The following is a 20,563-nucleotide window of genomic DNA, read 5'->3' as shown; positions in this document are numbered from 1 at the left end:
AGGCCCTAATATTACAGGCTCCCCCAGCCACTGAATAAAATGTTTGTTGAGTGGATACCAAATGTCAGACTTTGTCTGGGTCATGGAGAAACAGCAGAGGACCAATGTTCAAGAATCCTTGTTCTCATGAAGCTTGCATTCAAGTAGAATAGAGGTGGGGGAGACAGAAAATACATAAATGAACAAGTAATATAGTATAGTTTCACATGGTGAAAAATGAAACAAAAATACAAAGCAGAAAGAGGGATGAAGTTGCTACAGGGAGATGGAAACAGAAATTTTAAATAAATCAGTCAACAAAGGCCTATCGGAGCAGGTGACGTTTGAACTAAGAATGGAAAGGCTTATTTATATTTGGTTGGCCAAAATGTTTGCTTGGGTTTTTTCTTAAGTTATGGAAAAACGCTAACACACTTTCAGCCAAATCCATACCATATAAAGGAACATTATAGGCAGAGGAAGAGTGAGTACAAGGCCCCGAGGGAGCAGCCAGCCTGTAGGGTCCCAGGACAGTCAGGAGGCCGATGCGCTGTAGCTGAGAGGAAAGAGCAGGGGTGTAATAGCAGAAGGTAAAGTTGTAGGGGAAGCAAGCCCTACAAGCCCTAGAGCCCACCCACTGGGCTTTTACTTTGAGTGGGTGGGAGCCACTGTGGAGTCTGAGCAGAGGGGTGAAGTGCTATGCTGGGCTGTGAATGTAGGGACCAGAGGCCCAGCGGTGAACATGCAGAACCTGAACTCCGTCATTGGGAAAGAATTAGGAAAACTGTACCCCAAACCAGTTTCTGTATAACTAGAATCTTTCATTTAGATTTTTATTTTTCATAGTTGTGAAATTGTTTAGAGAGAACAATTATTAATAATACTTAAGTTTTAATTATCAAAAATACTGTACAGAGGCATAATACTGTCCTATATTTAGTGTCTGTGGTTAGATAACTGCAGTGTCTTATTTAATGTTTATTATCTCATTTTGGGTAAACTCCTATCTAGAGATGATCCATCTGTGATCAATATTTCTGATGAAATGTCAAAGACTGCCTTGTGGAGGAACCTTCTGATTACTGCCGATAACTCAAAAGATAAGGAGTCAAGCTTTCCTTCTAAAAGGTTTGAATTCTAAAATAATGTGAATTTGTACTGAACCCAGTCATTTAATGACATGACTCCATGAGCAAAAGAATAGTATTGGTTTCCATTTAAATTAGTTCTAAAATATTTCAGAAAAGTAAAAAGTGGTTAGAAATCACAAAGATCCCATTTGTTGATATGTTTTCAGTATCTCCCTTTCAAATTAAAAGCTCACTCCAAAACTATGACAGTGGGGAGAAGTGGGGCTATAAATGAGTTTCAATGCAGGACATTTTTGGACATTCACTTTGGCCTACTCTTTGACAGAAGGATTTTAGTGTATTCCTTCATCATCCACTTCTTAGGACCCCCTTAGATGTCTGACCATATTTTGCATTCTCCTGTTGTTCTTTTTAAAACCCATATGGCACCTGCAATGGTAATTTTGTATTTAGTTTATTTCCAGTCCCTTATTCCAGCCCTGAAAAATCTTCCCTAACCTTTTTACCCCAAAACTTACAGCTCCAGAAAGTTTTATGCATTTTTCTGCTCTGTATGCAAACATTACATACAACTCCTATAGCTGTGGATGACAGTTTTAAATGCATGAGGTGGGAAGAATGTGTTCTTAAATACCAAGAGTCATCACAGGATTTCCAAAATGCATTTTCCAGAATTTATAAGTAAGAGTTCAAACCCTCTTGTCTTCTTAGATGTTGATCTGAAGAAAAATCTCTGTGTTATGCTAATATTTCTTCTTATTAAGAGAGACTGAAGGATTTGGAACAGTGTTTAATTATTAATTTCCTTTATTTTCATGACCTTAAATTAACTTTTTCTACTTAATTTTTTATATTACATTTTTGTCATAAGCTCCCCTTCCTAATCACTCTAGAAGCTGATTTCCCAAAGGTAAGACCCTTTCCCTCAAACCTATTCCTTGGTTGCATTTCCTTTTGTTAAGTGGTGTCTTCTAGAAACCTGGTCAGCCTATGTTTTTTGTGTGAGTTTTGGGGAGGCAAAAGGTGTGTAGATCCAGGGCTTAGGTCCAGTATCAGACTGTTTACAGTATTCGTATAACTACTCAGCTCTTTAAGAGGGTTTGCAACTTGAGTACTTTTTTCCCCCACTTCACTTATACAAATGCATCGTATATAAATCAATAAACCTCGTAGAACTGTATTTTGTGATAACATCAGATTTCTATATTGGAAAAATAAAATTTATCCCTTGAATTAAGAAATTGCAAAGCTGAGAGCTTCCATTTACCATGCCTCCAAAACTGCAAGCTTTATCTTCATGATAATGATTTGGAAGCATGGGTTAGAAGAAGAGGCAACATTAAACTTAGAGACTATCTCTTGTTGCTGGTTTTTGTCACCCCAAAATGGCATGCTGCTTCAGTGTCATATCTATGTCAAACAGCAGTGGATGTGCAGAGAGCCTGGGGTCTTCACCCCATAAAGCTGGGGATTACTTCCAGTTCTCTCTCCCTCCTTCACCCTCTTTCTCCCCATCTCCTTCTCTTTTCCTTCTTCAGATACCTCCAACACTTGTTCCAAAAGTTACTTGACAGGTTCTTTCAAAGACTTCTGGTTGATATTTTCTGTCTTTTAACAGGGCTTTAAAATCTTTATGTATTTCTTCACTTGGCTCAAGTGGAAGTAATATTCTAAGCCATATTTATTCTAAGCCATGCTTGATCTTCCTTTCCCAAAGATCCCTGCTGCAGTCTTATAGAGTCATCCTCACAGTAACTCTGTTTTGCTAGATGTCTTGGAAGAAAATCAGAGTCACGAGAAGGGTAGTTTCTCAAAGATATTGAAATATATGCTTGGGGACCCTTTCTCATTAAAAATATGGCATTTTCCTGATTTTTAAAAATATGAACCCCAAGTTTATGAGCTCAAAATAAAATTCCAAGCATGAGAATATGTGGAAAATTTGAGGCAATCAAATTTAGAGATTGCTTTTCTTCCTGCAATATAGATGAAAACGCTTTCCCTATTTTCCTTTGGTTCAAGCAGCAGTTTTATGTCATGATATTTTAGGTACTCCCTAAAGTAAATGTCATGTGATGCTTTTCACCAGAAAAATTCAATTGTTTAAAATATCTACGTCAGATTACTTCTCACAGTGGATTAATTCTAGTGAACAATGTACCATGCTTAAAAGCAGATCCAATTTTAAATAGATCGTCCTTTATATTTTCATATAACGACTTTTTTTTCTTATTCTTTGAACATATGTTCCCACTAGCATAAGATTCAAACTATTGTGGAATGAAAGTTTGCCCAGTTTTCTTTACCTTTAAATGTGATAAAAATCTGTAGCATTCCATGTGATAAAATGTCTATTGGTTAGTGATTAATGTCTTCGTAACAGTGGAAACTGGCAGAAAGAGTGTGGCTTCTAGAAATCCTAAAACCACCAATACTAGTAACAGCAACACCCTCCCAAAGCCACTGCTCTCTCTTGGTATCTGTTGAAGGCACTGCAGTCTGATGACTAGGAACTGTACAAATGCTATACCTGCTAGAGTATCCACTGGCAAGAAAAGCCCTAAAGACCAGCTTCCCAGGGTCTGTCTCTCGAGACCGAAGCTGGCTTCCCAGCATCTCTGACACCCCAGCCCTAATTGTTTCCCCCCTGTTCCCCTTAGAGGCCCTACTGCCTATAAGAGAAGCCCAGATACCTTCTTCTGAGTGGCATTTGGAATAGCGGTTATATTTTCTCCATTATTTCATTTACTTTACTTGTCTAAAAAAATTCATCCAGTTTAACTGAAAGGAGGATCCAAGAACTGACTGTGGGCTCTACCACATCTGTGGGGTGTCTCATCTGATCCTAGTTCAACAGTGCTATACAAACCTGTGACAAGCTCCTCCACAGCTTATTTAAATAAACTGGTGTAAAAAAAGACAAAGAAAATTTAAAAAATAAATAAATAAAACTGGTGTACACTGGTCCTCATTAAAAACCGCATTGACTCAAGAGTAGCTGGGCAACTGCTCTGGTAAGCTGACCCCCCCAGAGCAGCATTTCTTGGGCAGGTACCTGGCAGCACTTGGTTTTCTTTTGGGGGCAGAGGTGGGATGGAGGGCCTCTCTCGCTGCTTTCCTCTGACCCTCCACCCCACCCTGCTCTGTGTTGGATGCTTCTTCATGCTGTTTTGCTAGGCCTCAGCCCTCTCATGACTGCTTGGTAAATGTTGTGTATATCAGCTATTATGGTGTCATTGACAAATAACAGTTTCATAGCTTGCTTGGCAGCATGAAGGTAGTGGGTCATGTTTTGCCCTCTCTTGAAATATGATTTCCTTATGTTCTGTCTCATCCATCTGTGTCCCCTGATCCTTACAAAGTACCTGGTATATAAGAGGAATGCAATATGTGTTAATTGTGGTAGCATGTAATAGATATGATATAAATTTAATACATACATGTAATGTATTTGTTACAATGGAAGTTTAGAATTGGTTGGCATCCTGAAAATGATGTAGCAAGGAATAGAGTAATAACCATGCACTAAGAAGATTTAAGTCAGTAATATTTTTCATGGAAGTCTTGAGCAGGTTTTAAAATTTTTACTTCATTGATGAAATATGACCTGGTACCAAAACTACTGGTTTTAAAGAGCAGGGCGGGCAGGGAAGGGGGGAAGCCCAATCCTTTAATTGGTTATTGTTTTGTCACAAACAACCAGTATGACCAAAGCAGGACATCAGAAGGAAGCATGTCTGTGAATGAAATTGACATTCTGAATGGCTTTTTTTTTTTTTTTTTTTGGTGGCTAATGGTGCTGTGGGAGTTTGCTCATTTATCAAAAGGTTATGGAGGATAGTGCACAAAGGAATTGTGCATGTGTAGAGACCAGTATGTCTCTGTCTCCACAGTCTCCCATAGATAGAATATGCTTTTCTGTCTTTCAAAAGATAGAGCTCACTGGAATTGAGACTATTAGCCTCAGGATTCTGCTACTCAAGCTGCAAGAAAAGGAGAGGCCATTTGGTCCAAAACTAATTGACAGATGAGGAAACCAAGTCCCAGATAAATTAAATAACTAGTCCAAGGTCACATAGCTCCTTCTTTGCTTCCAGAACTGAATGTCATCATCTGACTCCAAACCCAGGGCTTCCTCCACTGTTCTATGCTGCCCCTTTTCATTGGCTTTGTTTGCCAGAAGAGATTGGGAGGCAGGTAGTACCCAGGGAAAAGTTAATTTGGAAAGTAGGGTAGCAGACACTTGTCATCTGAAAGGAACTTAAAGTAGAAGAAAGTGAGTCATGCAGATAGAGGAGTTAAAAATACAGAGTTAAGCCTCTCAACACATCATGTGCACACTGTCATCTTTTCTCATGGAAGGAGAAAAGAAAAGAGAAAAAGTTGCTTTGCTCTGACCTGTAAGGAGTGTGTGCTGTGAAGTGTGGCAGGCACAAACCCGGGTGCCATAGACACCCGCTCACACCAGCTCTCAGCGCTGGCAGCGTGCCACAGATGGCAGAAGCTCCAGCACTTCTTACCTGATGGCGCCGGGTGGTGGTGACAACTGAGAAGGGCTGTTTCTAGCTTGAATTGGAGGAAAAAACAATTTAAAAAACACATTCTTAGAATGTGTCTAAGTTATTGACCACTAAGAAAGCTGCATAGGAAGCCCCGTAGGAGAAAGGGGCTTTTAACTGTCACTTTTTTTTTACTTGGAGGAGAGTTATATAAAACCAAGGGTTTCCCCACCATCAACCATTTCATAGTTATACTGAGCCAAAATTAGCACTAAAAATGTATGGGTTCTTGCAGCCGAGGGACCCAAAGGCTGACTGTGGGTTGCCCTGGAGTCAGCAGCAGGAGAGGCCGGGGAGAGGCCGCAGAGTGGGGCTCGCCTGTGCTGGACGCGGTTGGGAGGGAGCCGGGCTGCCCTCTGGAGCATGGGCTCTTGGTGTGAGCTTCATGCGTGTCAGCACATTATTTGAATTTTGCATAATGACTGTCAACTTGAGATTAGGTAAAGTGTGCATTGGAAAAAATTAAAAAAAAAAAAATGAGAGAGTCACATTGCCAGGTTGCCCATTGATAAAGTTAATTGGAGAATAGTTAAAACAGAAGCCACTTGGGAATGGGTTTGTTCCAAAAGGAGTGAGGTGAAACATGATTCCTCTAATGGACAGGAGGAGTTTGTGAGGAGATGGCATGGGTGTTCGGAGGGCAGTGTGCGGGGTGACCGGGTCCTCCAGACCAGCGGAGGCGTGCCTGTTCCCCTGACTGCAATGCAGTTCTCACGCAAGATCAGAATCCAGTCTGTTCACAAAGGATGCGCCACTTGCAGCAGGGCCCAGAAATACCTACTGCGACATCTTGTTTATGTCATTCATCGTACAGTGCTATCTTAAGACAGGGAGGGGCATGACTGGCATTTGCAACAATCATCAGTGATTCATTTGGCCAAATGAGGACCATGGTATTAATCTTGCATGCTTTGGGGACTGTTTTTAAAATGTCTGGTTTTGTTTTTTAGTTTCTGCTTTCTGAATTTCCCTTTTCTGCGGTTCTTGGTTTCTACCTCACTGAGTGCCGAGGATTTTAATCGTTGCTATCAAGGCTTCACAGCATGAAAAAGCAATGCCTAAGGGCCCTTGTGGTCATTGAAACTGATGGGTTTTGCGTCTGAATGAGGTCTCCCAGTGGCCTCACTGGATTGAAGTAATACATTTCTCCTTTCTCCCCTGTAGCATTGAAAGCCGAAATGAGAAGAAAGCTGACTCAGGGAAAGGTGTTGACAGGGAGACTTGTCTATGACTGATCTTCAGTTTATTTTTTACATATATAAGAGAAGAGTGCCACAATTATTCATAAAACCACTTTGATCATGTATTATAAATTCTGTCTTTCATCTCAAATCCACCTTCATACTGTAAGTAGTGCAATACTTGTTTCATTACTGTGTTTAAACTTCTGAACAGTGAGACACCCTTGTGAACGTATAGAAAAGCTAATGCAAGAATCTCTGTGTTCCTTGCTGTATTTTAGACATTTGTAAACACTAGATTCTCATTGTCAGTTTTACGAGAGCAATAGCTTTCTTAAAGAGATAAGTCATATTTACCTAGTTTGTATTTTCCTACTTAGGGACCTGAAGATACCTGATAATTTCATTCAGAAGAATTTTGGAAGGTAGTCTTACTTCTTTTTATTTTTTATAGCTTAGCATTAGTGACTTATTTCAAAATACCCAAATCAAAAAGTTAGTTTGAAAGCATTTTTAATAATTGTATTTATGCATTTCCTTGATTTAATATGATATTTAATACTTAAGAATTTATATGTAACTAAAACTTAAAGTCATTTTGAAAAATATATATAGAAACCTGTTCACAACTTGTTTAAAAGAATCAGATACTAATGCAAAGAACCAAGTAGTATTTCCTTAATATTCAAGTTTTGATTACATGATCAAATACTAGGCTTGTATGAAATGCTTTAGAAAAACTTTGTAGGTTTTGTGAGATTTTCAATATAAATCTTTATCAGAAATATACTGTTAAATTTATCTCCCATTGAAAACAAGTCTTTTCCAAATAAGCCTATTATATACATACTTATGGAATGCCACGTGGTGTCATTGTATGTGAAATTCCACTCCTGTACATTTATTCCACTGCTAAAGGTCATGGACTGCTTAATGCTGCTTCTGAATCATGTTCTAATGTTAGACTGACGGTCTCCAATTGTCTTTTTTTTTTCTGCAGAGCTCTTTTCCACTTCTTAACTAAATGCATGTTGTAGAAAAATAATCTTTTAAATGAAAATCTCAGATTCTGTTTGAGAAGCTTCTATAGATATTTCAGTCTATATGAAATAATTCATCTTTACTAAGTTTATACAAGAGGAAGGAAAGTATAGAATTTTTGAGTAATGTGAATTAATAAAGATGAAATCTCATAGTGCTCTTGTTTCCTAAGAATTACCAATGATCATCAACCTTATAATCTTCAGTGTCTAGTTTTGCAATAATTCAGAGCCTTGTGGCTTTCCCAAACTATTTATTAATATTCTGAGTATAAATGTACATGAAAGTGAAAAAAACCCACAAATCTTCTGGTGATTAAGCTTATGAAGGAAATAACAACAGAGCCTCTACTAGGTTCAACATTTTGATACCTTCTGTAAAATTCCCCTTACAATTTTTCAAGGAGCCATTTCTTCAATGGAGCATAAGCCTAAAAAATATAAGAAGAGTTTGTAGTTAATAAAGTCTGTGTTTATAAATGCCAAGGAAAAACTACAGAAACTTTCCATTCCAAATGCATTGCCTTTGTGTATTTTATAATACAGACACTAGATGTAAACATTCCCATTGTTTTATGAGTTAGACTAGCTGTACATGTTAGTCAGTCCCCAAAGCAGCCTTCTAGTGTTTTAATATATTAATAACTATTCTGTTTAAGATGATCATAGTGAATTAAAATCTTCACATGATCACCTATTTGAATAAGCACTCATATCCAATGAAATTCTGTATTTCTGAGTACTTTTATAGTCATTTTGTTCTTGTGTGAATTTTAATGCTATCCCTATGTTAATCTTAATATTTTGAAATCATATAAAATATAAGAAAAGCATAGTGTTATATATTTCCTCCTAATTTTAGATTCTTGGTCAAAATTATTGAATATCTTGAATGTAATTTATTGCAGAGTTTAAGTAATGTGTAAATGTGACTAGGATATTGTGTTTTTCACAACTAAGACATGTTATGTGGAAATAAATATTTATCCTAATTTCCTTGCACATTTTAAATTGTGATGCAAAGTGTCTTGTCTTTTTTTCCTTAGTGTTAATCAGTAAATCAATGTAGAACATTTTGAACATAATATTTAAATTTAGACACAAGTAACGATGTCAAGAAAACTTGGTGATGTAGATGTTTCAAGAGTATTCAATTTGAACTTCATGAACAAACTATGATGAGAGCTATATTAGGATGTACCTCTTCATTTTCCCAGAAAGCAGTGACTTAGATACAAATGGCATTGTACTCATTACTAGTAAAAACTTCCAAGATCATTAGTAAGGTTTCCCATCATTGGAACTCTTTAGACTTCTGTTTTTACCCCTCTTGGGAAAAGCATTTCTTGAAATTTTCATCCTCCTTATTTTTTACAGAAGGTCAGATGGTATTACCATTCTTTTATAGTGATCTGGCAATATTTTATGGAGGTAACTGCATTCAGGACTCCAATGTACTGGTTAGTAGTTTTTTCTTGACTTATGAATTGACTTTGTAATTGCTATCACTTAACAGCCTTCAATATTGGGAAGTTTTCTCCTAAATATAATTTGAGTATCTCCTTGTTGTAGTTTAGCATGATAGAAACTCTCCACTGATGATTCACTAGCAACTTGTATTTAAAGACAATCCCTAGATCTCTCAGGACTTTTCTTGGCTCTTAAGTGTGTGGCTCAGTTTTTTTTTTTCATCTTCACTGATCTACCTCTGTTTCTATTTAACTTTAGCCTGTTTGCTCTTAGATGTGGGACTATTTTACTATCACTGCAAGAATGCTCTCCAAATTTTCCAGTATATCTCTCTCACATATTCATACAGTGAAATGAGATTATAACCATTTGAAAAACTTATGAGAGTAATTTGGGTAATATGATGATTCACTAAATATCTACTTTGAAAGGCTAATTGTAATCAGTCCCCTTGAAGAAACCCAATGTTCAAGGATTACTCAAAATACTTTTAGAGAGATCCTTGGGTGTTTTTCTTAGAAAATTGTAGCTCATGGATACAACTGTCCCTTCATTACAGTTTCTATTGGTGCATTAGCCACTTCTTTCTGTGCTGGAACTTTGAAAATAGGACAGTGATCCTTTCTTCTAAGGGCAAGGTAGACACATAGCTTTAACATAATGTGATGTGTACAGAGTTGGTTGTACAGTGAGAGCAATGAATAATTCAAGGATGGAATTTTGAGTAGGGCAAACTTTGAAGAAAATGTTATATGAGGTAACATATGAATTAGGATGGTAATGGGGAAGGAAACCTACTCCAAGAACTGCAGTGATTCTCAAACATGTCAGTGTTGAAAACAATAAAATTTAAAAGTAAATATATATGGTAATACAGAAGCCTGACATACTTGATAATATAGGATTTTTGGAACTCAGCAGACAGCCCCAAATGGTGGAATGTTAGGAGACTAGTGGGGACCCATATGAAAAGGTAGGAACACAAGTTGGAGACATTATAAATGTTGTTAAATTCTATATTAGGATATTTCAACTTTATCCATTAAGAGTTTTGAGTAATGAAGAGGCATGCGTTTTAGGAAAGGTTAGTCTGGCAGCATGATTGGAAACATAATGGGGAAAAACTGAATCCTGTACCCAGGGTGACTCTCAGAGACTCAAACCAAACTATCAGTGGTCTATAAACTTGTCTTATGATTGAAGCCAAGCAGGCTGAAGCACATTCTGTAGGCACTTAATAAGTAACTCCAGGTACAAGAACTTCATGATACATCCTTTTACATAGAGTATTCCTTTATATAATGTTTGGGGTTGTATTTTTTTTAAATGTTCAGAAAAACATGGTATCAACAGTAATCCTGAGACAATTTAAAAAATCTAAGTGTGCAACAAAATTCAGCCAGGGGCTGGCTCATGTGAGTCCAGAAACCACCTTCCCCACTGCTTACCTTTTGATCCCACATTCCTCATCCACTCTTCCCATAGACTTAGCTTTGGATTTATGTATTTTTACCTTCTGGTGTGTGTAGAGTTATAGATTTCTTCCATTTGCTTATAAGGTCTCTAAAGGTAACGATAGTGTTTTATCCCTTCTTAGTAATTCTCTAGAACCTAGCTCTTCCTGTTCTTTGCTGTTTATTCAGCCAGCAAAGGCTGTAGACAGACTCGTAAGTAAAATACATCAGAAGATGTGGCTTCTTAGTTTATTAAGAATGATTAAAGCTCCACAAAGGATTCTCACTGACATGGCAGCACTGGAAGAAAAGCAAATGCTCATTAAGAAACTTCATGTGCCCTACACCTGCGGACACAAGACACCTATGGGGAGAACTGGTGTAAACCATGAAATCATCAAACCAGGCATAGTGCATAAATCTTCACAACGATGCGATTGTTATGGAAGGTAGGCATTCTGGTATCTCTTTCAAATTAAGTAGCTGGGGTTCAGAGAGGCTAAGTAATGTTCTTTAAAATGTTCCTTACTGTGAGTGTCCATGCTGAGACTGTAAGCCACGTCTGTCTAGCCTAGACTGGAGTGCACTGACCGTCTAGCAGGAGGCGCGATGTGACCGCCTTCCGCCTTAACCGGACAGTCATTCAGGTTCATGCAACCAGCACCGGGTTGAATAATATTTCTTCGATATGTTACATTTTCCTTGTCACTCATCTTTCTGCGATTAACACAGGAAACCAAACCTAATCAATGAAAATACTTTTTTCCTCCCAAGTCACAAATATTATGACTTGGGATGTGCTCAGTTGCTCAGCCATATCTGGCTCTTTGCAGCCCCATGGACTGTAGCCCGCCAGGCTCCTCTGTCCATGGAACTCTCCAGGCAAGAACACTGGAGTGGGGTGCCATTTCCTACTTCAGGGGATCTTCCTGACCCAGGGATCAAACTCGTGTCTCTTGAGTATGAAAAGGAACACACTTAACATGGAATGGGACACACAGCCCTACAGAGGGTTTAGAGGACTCACACAAGAGACCCTGCACATCTGCCAGAAAGTTCAGCAAACAAGGTCAGAGGATGCTTTAGAAAACCCAATAACCCTATGACCAGGGGTGAGGTAAGCACCCTAAGTCAGCATAACGCTGCCATGCACAGGCAAAACTTATTGGAATAACTATAAAGTTTTCGTTGTTTAAGTCACACTTTTCATCATACATGCATTTTAAATAATCTGACCAACTTGGGGTGACTGTTCAGATGAAAGATTGTTTAGAATAAGAATTTTGATTGAGTTTACTGGAGATTAATTCCAGAAAAACCACTGTCAATTTAGCAGTAAGAAAATTACCTTTCTTTTTATTAATTCAAAGTTTTGAGTTTAAATGTTAATCCTGTCACAGAAAGGTGACATCAGAAGGATGATACATTTCTGAGCATGACATTGGTCTTATTAATACCGTGCTCTGAGCTTTTCTTACGGGTAGTGACGTTATGCTTTACTACTCACACTCATGTCTCACTCTCAACCATCTGTATCCCTCAGATATATCCTGAATACACACTCCAGATCTTTCAGGATGTATATACAAATGCTCTCAGACACTGCTGAAAGAACAGTCACAAAATTGGAAACACAAGATTCTCTTACTTTACTCTGAAGAAACCCATTCTTTTTTTTTTTTTTTTTCATTTGTTGTTGTTCATTCACTTAGTTGCGTCCGACTCTTTGTGACCCCATGGACTGCAACACACTAGGCTTCCCTGTCCTTCATTCTCTCTCGGAGTTGGCTCAAACTCATGTGCACTGAGTCGGTGATGCCATCCAGCCATCTCACCCTCTGTCGCCCCTTTCTCCTCCTGCCCACCATCTTTTCCAGCATCAGGTCTTTTCCAGTGAGTTGGCTCTTCGCATCAGGTGGCCAAGATATTGGAGCTTCAACTTCAGCATCAGACCTTCCAGTGAAAAATCAGTGTTGATTTCCTTTAGGATGGACTGATTTTTTTTTTCATTTAGAGATTATTCAATCTTAAATATTGTACAAATGTCGTAGTTTTATAAATTGGAATGCTCACATCAACTTGGCAAAAGCAACAAATGCCAAATGGTGAAACTGGTAGCCTTAGTGACCACCTGCAGGTAAGAAACACTCAGAATGACATACAGCCTGATGTGGTCCCTGAGCTTCATGGTGGTGGCCCAGAGTCATCAGGATGCACCAAAGTATGGTCTTTGCTGGTTATTTCGGAAAGTTTGAAGGTGTGTAATCATTTTTAGCAAAGTTTACAACAAAAAAAGTTCAAAAATAATTTTAAAAGTGATTTTCTAAAAATCTTGGTCAAAACCTTAAGAAGAAACACTGTATCCATAGAAGAGATGTGACCATTTCTTCCTTAGTTTGGGATGTGCACTCCTGGGTGCTGTTGTGGTCTAACAGGTTGCTTATGAAGGCATCTTATCATCCAGGTAACTGCGGAGGCTGCAACAGCTAAAGGCAAGCAAGTCTGCACATCTTACTGGCATGACTAGTTCTGTGTTTTTCAAATATACCCTCAGATTGTCTGTCTCTTATTTGTCAATTTAACTTCCTTTCCCAAAAAACTCATCTAAAACTCTTACTGGAGAGTAAAACTGTCTTATGAGGGTCAGATGAAATTTACTTTAACTTCAAGCACATTATCACCATTTGTAACTCTCATTATGTGAAAAATATGTGCTGGGATTTTTTTAATTATCTCTGGACTCTATAGAAAACATAGAGCATGTTTTGAAACTAAAGAAACAATAAATTCATAGAGTTTTGATATTGTTCAGTACTTGTACACTATCAGATACTATGCAATGGTCTTAATATCTGTATAGCATCTAATATTATACAATATCTACTGTTGTAAAATGGTCTTATTAGTATCTAAACAATATCTGATATTGTACTATATCCAGTTTCAATTAACATAAAAGGAGAATTTCAACTTACTTTGCTTTTCTTATTACTAAATTCAGTCTGGGATGTGAACATGTAACCTATGATTTCTGTTTCTGGATACAGAACTCTACAAAGATTGGTCTCGCTACTCAAGATGAATGAACTCTATTATCAGAAATATAATAAGAACCCTATAGGTTTGAGGGTTGACTTATGGTTCCAAATAAATGAATAATATATGACACTTAATTAAGGAGAAACCACTCAATTCCATGTCCTGAAAATACAGTTGAAACAATTTCAGAATCTTCTGTCCATTCCTATGCATGACTCACCAGTCTCATATTGAACTGATAAATTTTTTTCCAGTTCTTCTATTTTTATATTTTTTTTGCTGTAGCTCATCCTGTCTGGGACAACTTTTTCTAACTATGAGTTTATAAAATCAATTGTTAAAAATGAGGTCATTTTACAAATAATTGAACAAAAATATTATGTTTCTCATTTATCAAGACTTTACTTTTCTAGGCTAAATTCAGCATCTTAAATCTATGGTTTCATTAATATAGTTATGTCAACTGAAAATAATTAGTTAAACACTTAAGTTGTTGACTTTGTTAAACTTCCACTAAGCCATCTGGGATATCAAGATGATATTTTTGATATTATGTGCCTCATCATAGTTCCCTGGAATGAAATTATAAGTTACATACTACATAAATAACCAAAATTATTTTACGTTGACTTTTTAAAAGCTTATATATAAGTATGATAACAGAAATTGTATATATAGAGATATTAGATTAAAACCCTATGAACTGCTTAATTTAGCACATTTCTTTGTATCTATTTCTTACAAAAGCTGAACCCTCTCCATGTTTACAAGGCAGTTTGGGATAACAAGCAAAATAAACAAGAGCCTTTCTGGGTAAGCATGTCCATATGCCAATACAGTTTAGGACTGATTCAAGACACAAAACACCTCTGAAAAAAATGAAGGCATATTTATTACTGACCAGGAGAAATTCCACAGTATATAGAATGGGAATCATATTATATACATTTGTAGCTTATTTTCAATTTTTAAAAACAAGTCCAAGAAAGTTAAAATATTCTTTTAATTAGATGCTCAAAGAAATGCAGTAAGAAAAACTGATGCAAAGACTCCTTCAAGTTAGGATTTGCAATACAAATATTTTCATATCTTAACAGGGCAAGCTGATGTGTTCACATCTCCCTTCCAAGCTGCTTCTCTCACTAGGAAACATCAGTATTTTTAAAGCACATTTACAATGCTTTCCCATCACCCTTGCTGTGTTTTCGTAGCACCTATAGCCATAACTGGCACCTGGGGGCCTTGCATTGTTGGCAGCTTCCCTCTCATTTCTTTGGAGTCTATTCAACTGCTGTGGTTTTACTCAGAAGTCAGTGCTTTGCATATATGATTTCCTGAGACTGTTTGAATGGTCTTTCTCAGAAAACTGTGCCAGTCTGGCTGAGAACAGCTCTTCTCTGAGGAGCTGACAGTAGCCTGGTTGGGTCAGCAGGCGTGGACTGGGGTTCGCAGCCTTGCCCTGCCAGCTTCTCTCCCTAACCCCTCTTTTCTTGCCCCTGCCTCAGTGACATCACTGCCCACATCCTGCCGTTCCTTCAAAGAAGAGAACAAGATATGGACTAGTCCAGTTAGAAAATTATGCTGCTCAGGGAACCTCTGCAAAGCTCCCATAAAAACAATTCTTAGTTGCTGTTTCACCAGCTGATGTGGAAATTATTTTAAATAATAATAATAAAAAAAACAGACTGAAATTTCCATAAGGTAAGTCTCTTGCAAAGACAGAAGTCCCTATTTCAGGTTATAGATATGAAATTTGGGAACAAGGTAAACTTATTTTTCTTGATTTGAGTGTATTTTTTTAAGGCATCATCCTGACAGTGCAGTTTTGAGATAATGAGAGCAAAAGTAGCTTTTCACAAGCTTTAAATGGCATGCCGTTCCGAGGTGCTAAAGTAGAGAGAAGCATTGTTTTAGGAAGTGGCTCATGTGGGTGTATATGTGTTGGTGTGCTGTGCTGCTGGCGATCCCATGGTCTTCATCTGTATACCACTGGAGAGACAAAAGAGAGAGGTCAGAATTAGGAAGTCAGTTGCCTTTTTTTTTTTTAAATCCAAATGAGTTCTCATGAGCATACATGGAATAACACACAATGTTTTAACTCCTCAATCAGTCTGTAAACTGAAACATGATCAAACAGGTTTTCTTACCACCCCCGCACCCTCCCTACCCCGCCCAGACCTTTTCCAAGACACGTAGCTCTGTCTTGCAGGAGTCTCTGATTGTCCTCGGTAAGTGCTGAGACAACTCACCATGAGTTTGACTTCACTGCACACTGCTTTAAGGATATGTGTATTACAATGAAAATATCTAAGTCCATTTTCAAATTTGACTCAAAGGACACTTAGAAACTTATCATGCCTAGGATGGAATGTTTATCCCATAAAGCCCATTTCAATTAAGTGTTATCAACTGTTAAGTTTCCCCTCCAGTGCAGTAAAAAAAACTATTAAATGTTTTTAAAAAGCAATTTTTCTTAATGTATATCACTAAGGAACTAGAAAAATCTACTTCATATTCCATATATATGTTTAGCATAAGTGAAGTCAAAAATCAAATGTATTATTTTCAAACACGTAAGATTTTTCACTGGAATTTCTTATCTTTATGTCTGACATTTATGTAGGAAGAGTTGATGACCTGAGGCAAAAATTTATCAACTCATACCACCATGTTAAACATGTGGGGAGTCACTGCCAGGAAAACATATATCATGGAGACATAAATTAACTTTCAAAAATTGCTTGCTTAAAGTATCATGTCTTTTCTTTGAACAGTGGAAATATACACCACAACCTCATAAGAATCTAAGCCCCAAAATATATGCCATGTTTTTTTGGTATCAAATGACTGTCCCGCTTTTAAATACAGTAGGTACTGCTTGAACTGAGCACAGAACAAAGTGTGTATGTTAAAAGAGAGTGAGAGGAAGCAGGCTATTAAAGCTAATACAGACAAGAAAGCTCTTAACACAAAAATATTTAGTGCAACACACACATATAATCTTTTTTTTTTCTCTTAATCTGAAAAGATCTAGTGCATAAAATGAATTTTGCTTAATACCTAGAAACATCCCCTGAACAGGCAACAGCAACTCTCTAGCCATTTCTGACTTTATAAACCCAGCCTAATTGTTTATTACCTGTAGTTGCTCAACAAAAGATAACATGGAAGTTGCAAAAACTGAAACTTGCTGATTATTATACCTCACCTTTGTTAGAAGGGCTAGTAACACATACTAGAGATGGATTTTCATATTTGAGCTGAGCGATTATCATGCTGCTTTCACTTTAGAATTACTTCGCCACACTTTTCACTGGGTAAGTGATTACTTTTGAGTCAAATTAGGCAGAGACGGGACAATCATAGGGCTAGAAGAGCAATCACAAGACTAGGGATCTGACACTCACAAGATATGCAATATTGTGCTTTTCAACCCCTAACTGATATTGAACATGACTGTGTTTCTGGCTCAAGTATATCACTTCTTCAACTTCTTACTGGAAAAATAAGACTCTTTTTTGCTTTTGTCCCTTTCTCCTGGGACCTTGGTGAGAGAAGTAATCATGAGAGGGGAACCAGACCCCACCAGGAAGTTCCTTCCCCTTGCAGGAAACTTTGCTATATACCATTGACTGGAAATCCACTCCAGCATCCACCAGGGCTTTGGAGATCTGAGCTGACTGCTGAAAGTGAACGTTATCTGCAGGGAGAGAAAGGAAACAGAAAGTAACTAATAGCTGCTCCACTTTTCTGGTAGGAAAAGGCACAAGAAGAAAGGGGACTGTCTGAAGTTCTAGGACTCAGCATCCCATTTATCCCAAGACAAGTGAGTTGTGGAAAGCAACACTGTTTTATTGAAGTAAATGTAACAGTCTTGCCCCTCATGCTTTTGTTTTGTCAGTAGTGAAATTGCAAACCTGTCTGTGATACTAAAAAGTCTAATTAACTGAAACTCACCATCTGCTGTTCCATGAATAAGGAGGTACTCAACTTGTTTAAAATTTTCAGCTCTGCTCATGACTGTTGAATTCTGGAATTGGGAAAAAGAATGTCATTATTCAAAAAAAGATCTGCCATAAACTGATTTTTCACTTCAGTTTACAAAATAAAATGTTTTCAGCTGGGGCCCCCTTTGATACAAAATATAGCAAACCGATATTCAAGCAAATGCTGTCTCCATGCAAGGCAGAATGCACAGCATGCCCTGTGATTGGGAGAAGGGCTGGAAAGCGAGACTGCCACATCTTCCCTGCACATGCAGAAGAGGGCACCTGCCACCCAGGCCGCATGCAAAACCCCTCGGGTCCCAGATCCCAGATTGGCTGGGTCCTCTGCATTAGCACAGGGCAGAGTCTCATATTAGCAATGTATGTTCCATGGGCTTATGCTGTAGTTCAGCCAAAAAGTGTATTGCCATGGCAACCATGTGTCACATGGTGCCATACATGCTACATTTCAAAGAGCCTGTACATAGCATTTGCAACTAAACATACTCTGCAATATGTCATATGAACTTTGGTCCACATTGCTAGGCTCTGAATGAGAAGCAGGCATTACCTTTTTTGAAACAGATGTTTGAAACCTAGGCAAATGTAACATATGGGAGGGTAGAGGGGTGACAAAGATCAAATATGGCCTTAGAAAATCAGTGGCTGGTTGTCTGCCTCATTCTGTCTTGAGGAAAATGTCACTATTGGACCAAGCCAGGTAATTAGGAGAAAAAATTGGGAGGTCAGCTTTTTGAAGTCTGCTTCATAACCTTAGGAAGGACTTCTAAAATGAGGCTGGGGTCTCAAATGAAAATGCTTTGAAAGTATGGAACTAGTCATCTGGTCTTAATTTGGAGATGTTTGCAGGGCTGGGCTGAAGGTAAAAATGTCACAGACATTGTAGTGACTTTGGGAAGGCATGAGCTGGAGCCTACTTTTGTTGTCTCATTATGAGTTGGGCAGAGGAAGGGCCATTAGCCTCCCGACAGATTTCAAATCAGTCAAATTGTCCTGCAGCATCTTGGTGAATCAAGTCAACTTTATGAGAGGCAAGGTTCATATTTTACAGATATCTTTGTAGCTAACATCAGGATGGGAACCCTGAAGGTCTGGCAGGAAGAGGATGGGGCTGTGGTCCAAGTGGCTGTGTTCTAGCTCCAGCTTCAATATCAGTGAACTATGCACCAGGAGACTTGCTGCGGAGCACTGTTGTGTTTGAAATGGGAGGAAGATTAACTCCTCTTACTGTTACTGAAATAGGAATCAAGAGACGTGGCTTTTATTAAGGTTAAATTACTAATACTGATGTCAGGATGCTGTAACAGTGTTTCTGGAAAAAAGACATTCTGTCTAGAGCTTTCAGGACAAAGTCACCCAACATGTTTGCATTGACAAAGTGATCTTGTCCCGGAAAACAGTGCAAAGGCCCTCTTACTCTGTGCAGGCTGGGTCACTTGTCCTGACCATATGCCATTTTCTGACCCATATGCCATTTCTGACCCAAATTGAGAATTTACCCACAAACTTTCAGAATAAACATCTAGGACTCATTAAAAGTCACACTCTTATTTTACTTTACTCTTAGGGAAATGTGTTATCTGGTGAGATGTCCCAGATGAATTCATCCATTCATTCATCTGTTCATCCATCCCAATGTTATTCCATCCATTCTTCTATCTATTCATTTATTCATTGTCAGTCAATATTTGTTTGTTATAAACCCAACTAAACAATAAACTCCATGAGAAAAGGAATTTGTCTATATTGTTCATTATTCTGAGCATTTAATACAGTGCTAAATATCAATTAAAGGGATAAATGAAAGAAAAGTAACCACTTATATTGTACTGTTCACTATACTCCATCCTGATTTTGCAGAGGCAAGGGGGAACAGCTAGGGGAAGTGAAATAAAATATTCTCATTCTGAAATTTACCGAAATATGCTTTGCCCACTTTAAATCCATATACAATGCCATTACTAACAACAGCTGACATTTACTGTGTACTCTCTGCAAGTCACTCTGCTAAGCATCTTAAAGGATTTATCAAAGCACCTTTCTATTTAATCCTCAGGACGTTCCTACGAGATAGGTCTATTAATAGCAATCCCACTTCTACATGGAGACAATCAAGTGCACCAGGTTACACGAGGAAATCTGAGCTGGACAAAAAGTCTTGACGGTAGAACCTCTTTTACCTCCTAAGTTGCAATGAGTCTCCAGTAAAGTTCCAAGCTACTTATGATATGATCTTCCAGCAAAAATACAGGAGGAAAGAAATTGTTACTGAACTGTCCTGGGATTTGCAGTAATACACGGGGTATTCTTTGCAACTGTGTGCTCATGGCCTTCTTAGAATTCATCACAAGAGAGCATTCATTCATTGGAAGAGAGCACGCTTGCACGGCCCTGCGAGATTTATGAGGCACTTTTGGACTGTGTGGCTGATGCAGCGCCTATCGCAGCAATGGAACCCTGAGCGATGTTCTGCCCCGGAGAGAGGAAGGGGTCAAAATCAATCTACCAAAAAGGCCAGTGTAGGATTCAAAACTGGGGACAGCAGAGTCTGGGGCGGACACACCGACAGTGAACACTGACAGTCGGAGGGAGCCCCAGGCCCGGGCGCCCGAGTCCGTCCTCCTGCGCCTGCGCAGTTGTTTCCTCCACCTTGTTTCTCCCCACGAGAAGCAAGTTCTTCACTCGCCAAAGATGGTCACCTTTAGCACCTAGACCTGACCCAAATACACAGCTGTGTCACCTC

The 20,563-nt window shown here is 38.3% G+C and overlaps 2 protein-coding genes across 7 annotated transcripts in view; one reads left to right on the top strand and one right to left on the bottom strand.

Moving 5' to 3' along the window:
* Positions 1 to 8,842, top strand: part of SLC4A10 (solute carrier family 4 member 10) — a 337,954-nt gene extending 329,112 nt beyond the window's left edge. For 4 of the 6 annotated variants that reach the window (XM_043894685.1, XM_043894680.1, XM_043894684.1 and 1 more), the window contains 3 exons: positions 991 to 1,107; positions 1,942 to 1,980; positions 6,794 to 8,842. In XM_043894685.1, coding sequence (XP_043750620.1) covers positions 991 to 1,107; positions 1,942 to 1,954 — 130 coding nt within the window. In that variant the 3' untranslated portion in view covers positions 1,955 to 1,980; positions 6,794 to 8,842. The remainder of the gene's footprint in view (positions 1 to 990; positions 1,108 to 1,941; positions 1,981 to 6,793) is intronic. The other 2 variants (XM_043894681.1, XM_043894683.1) reach the window with 2 other exon arrangements.
* Positions 8,843 to 14,681: 5,839 nt separating this feature from the next.
* Positions 14,682 to 20,563, bottom strand: part of DPP4 (dipeptidyl peptidase 4) — an 82,074-nt gene continuing 76,192 nt past the window's right edge. Inside the window, exons 24-26 of the mRNA XM_043894585.1 lie at positions 17,771 to 17,843; positions 17,440 to 17,513; positions 14,682 to 15,802 (exon numbers count right to left, since the gene is read on the bottom strand). Coding sequence (XP_043750520.1) covers positions 15,701 to 15,802; positions 17,440 to 17,513; positions 17,771 to 17,843 — 249 coding nt within the window. The 3' untranslated portion in view covers positions 14,682 to 15,700. The remainder of the gene's footprint in view (positions 15,803 to 17,439; positions 17,514 to 17,770; positions 17,844 to 20,563) is intronic.

The sequence above is a fragment of the Cervus elaphus genome, chromosome 33 (assembly GCF_910594005.1).
Source record: "Cervus elaphus chromosome 33, mCerEla1.1, whole genome shotgun sequence".
In the NCBI taxonomy this organism is placed as follows: domain Eukaryota; kingdom Metazoa; phylum Chordata; class Mammalia; order Artiodactyla; family Cervidae; genus Cervus; species Cervus elaphus.
Note: the sequence above shows the minus strand (reverse complement) of the source record. Positions and strands in the feature narration are given on the sequence as shown.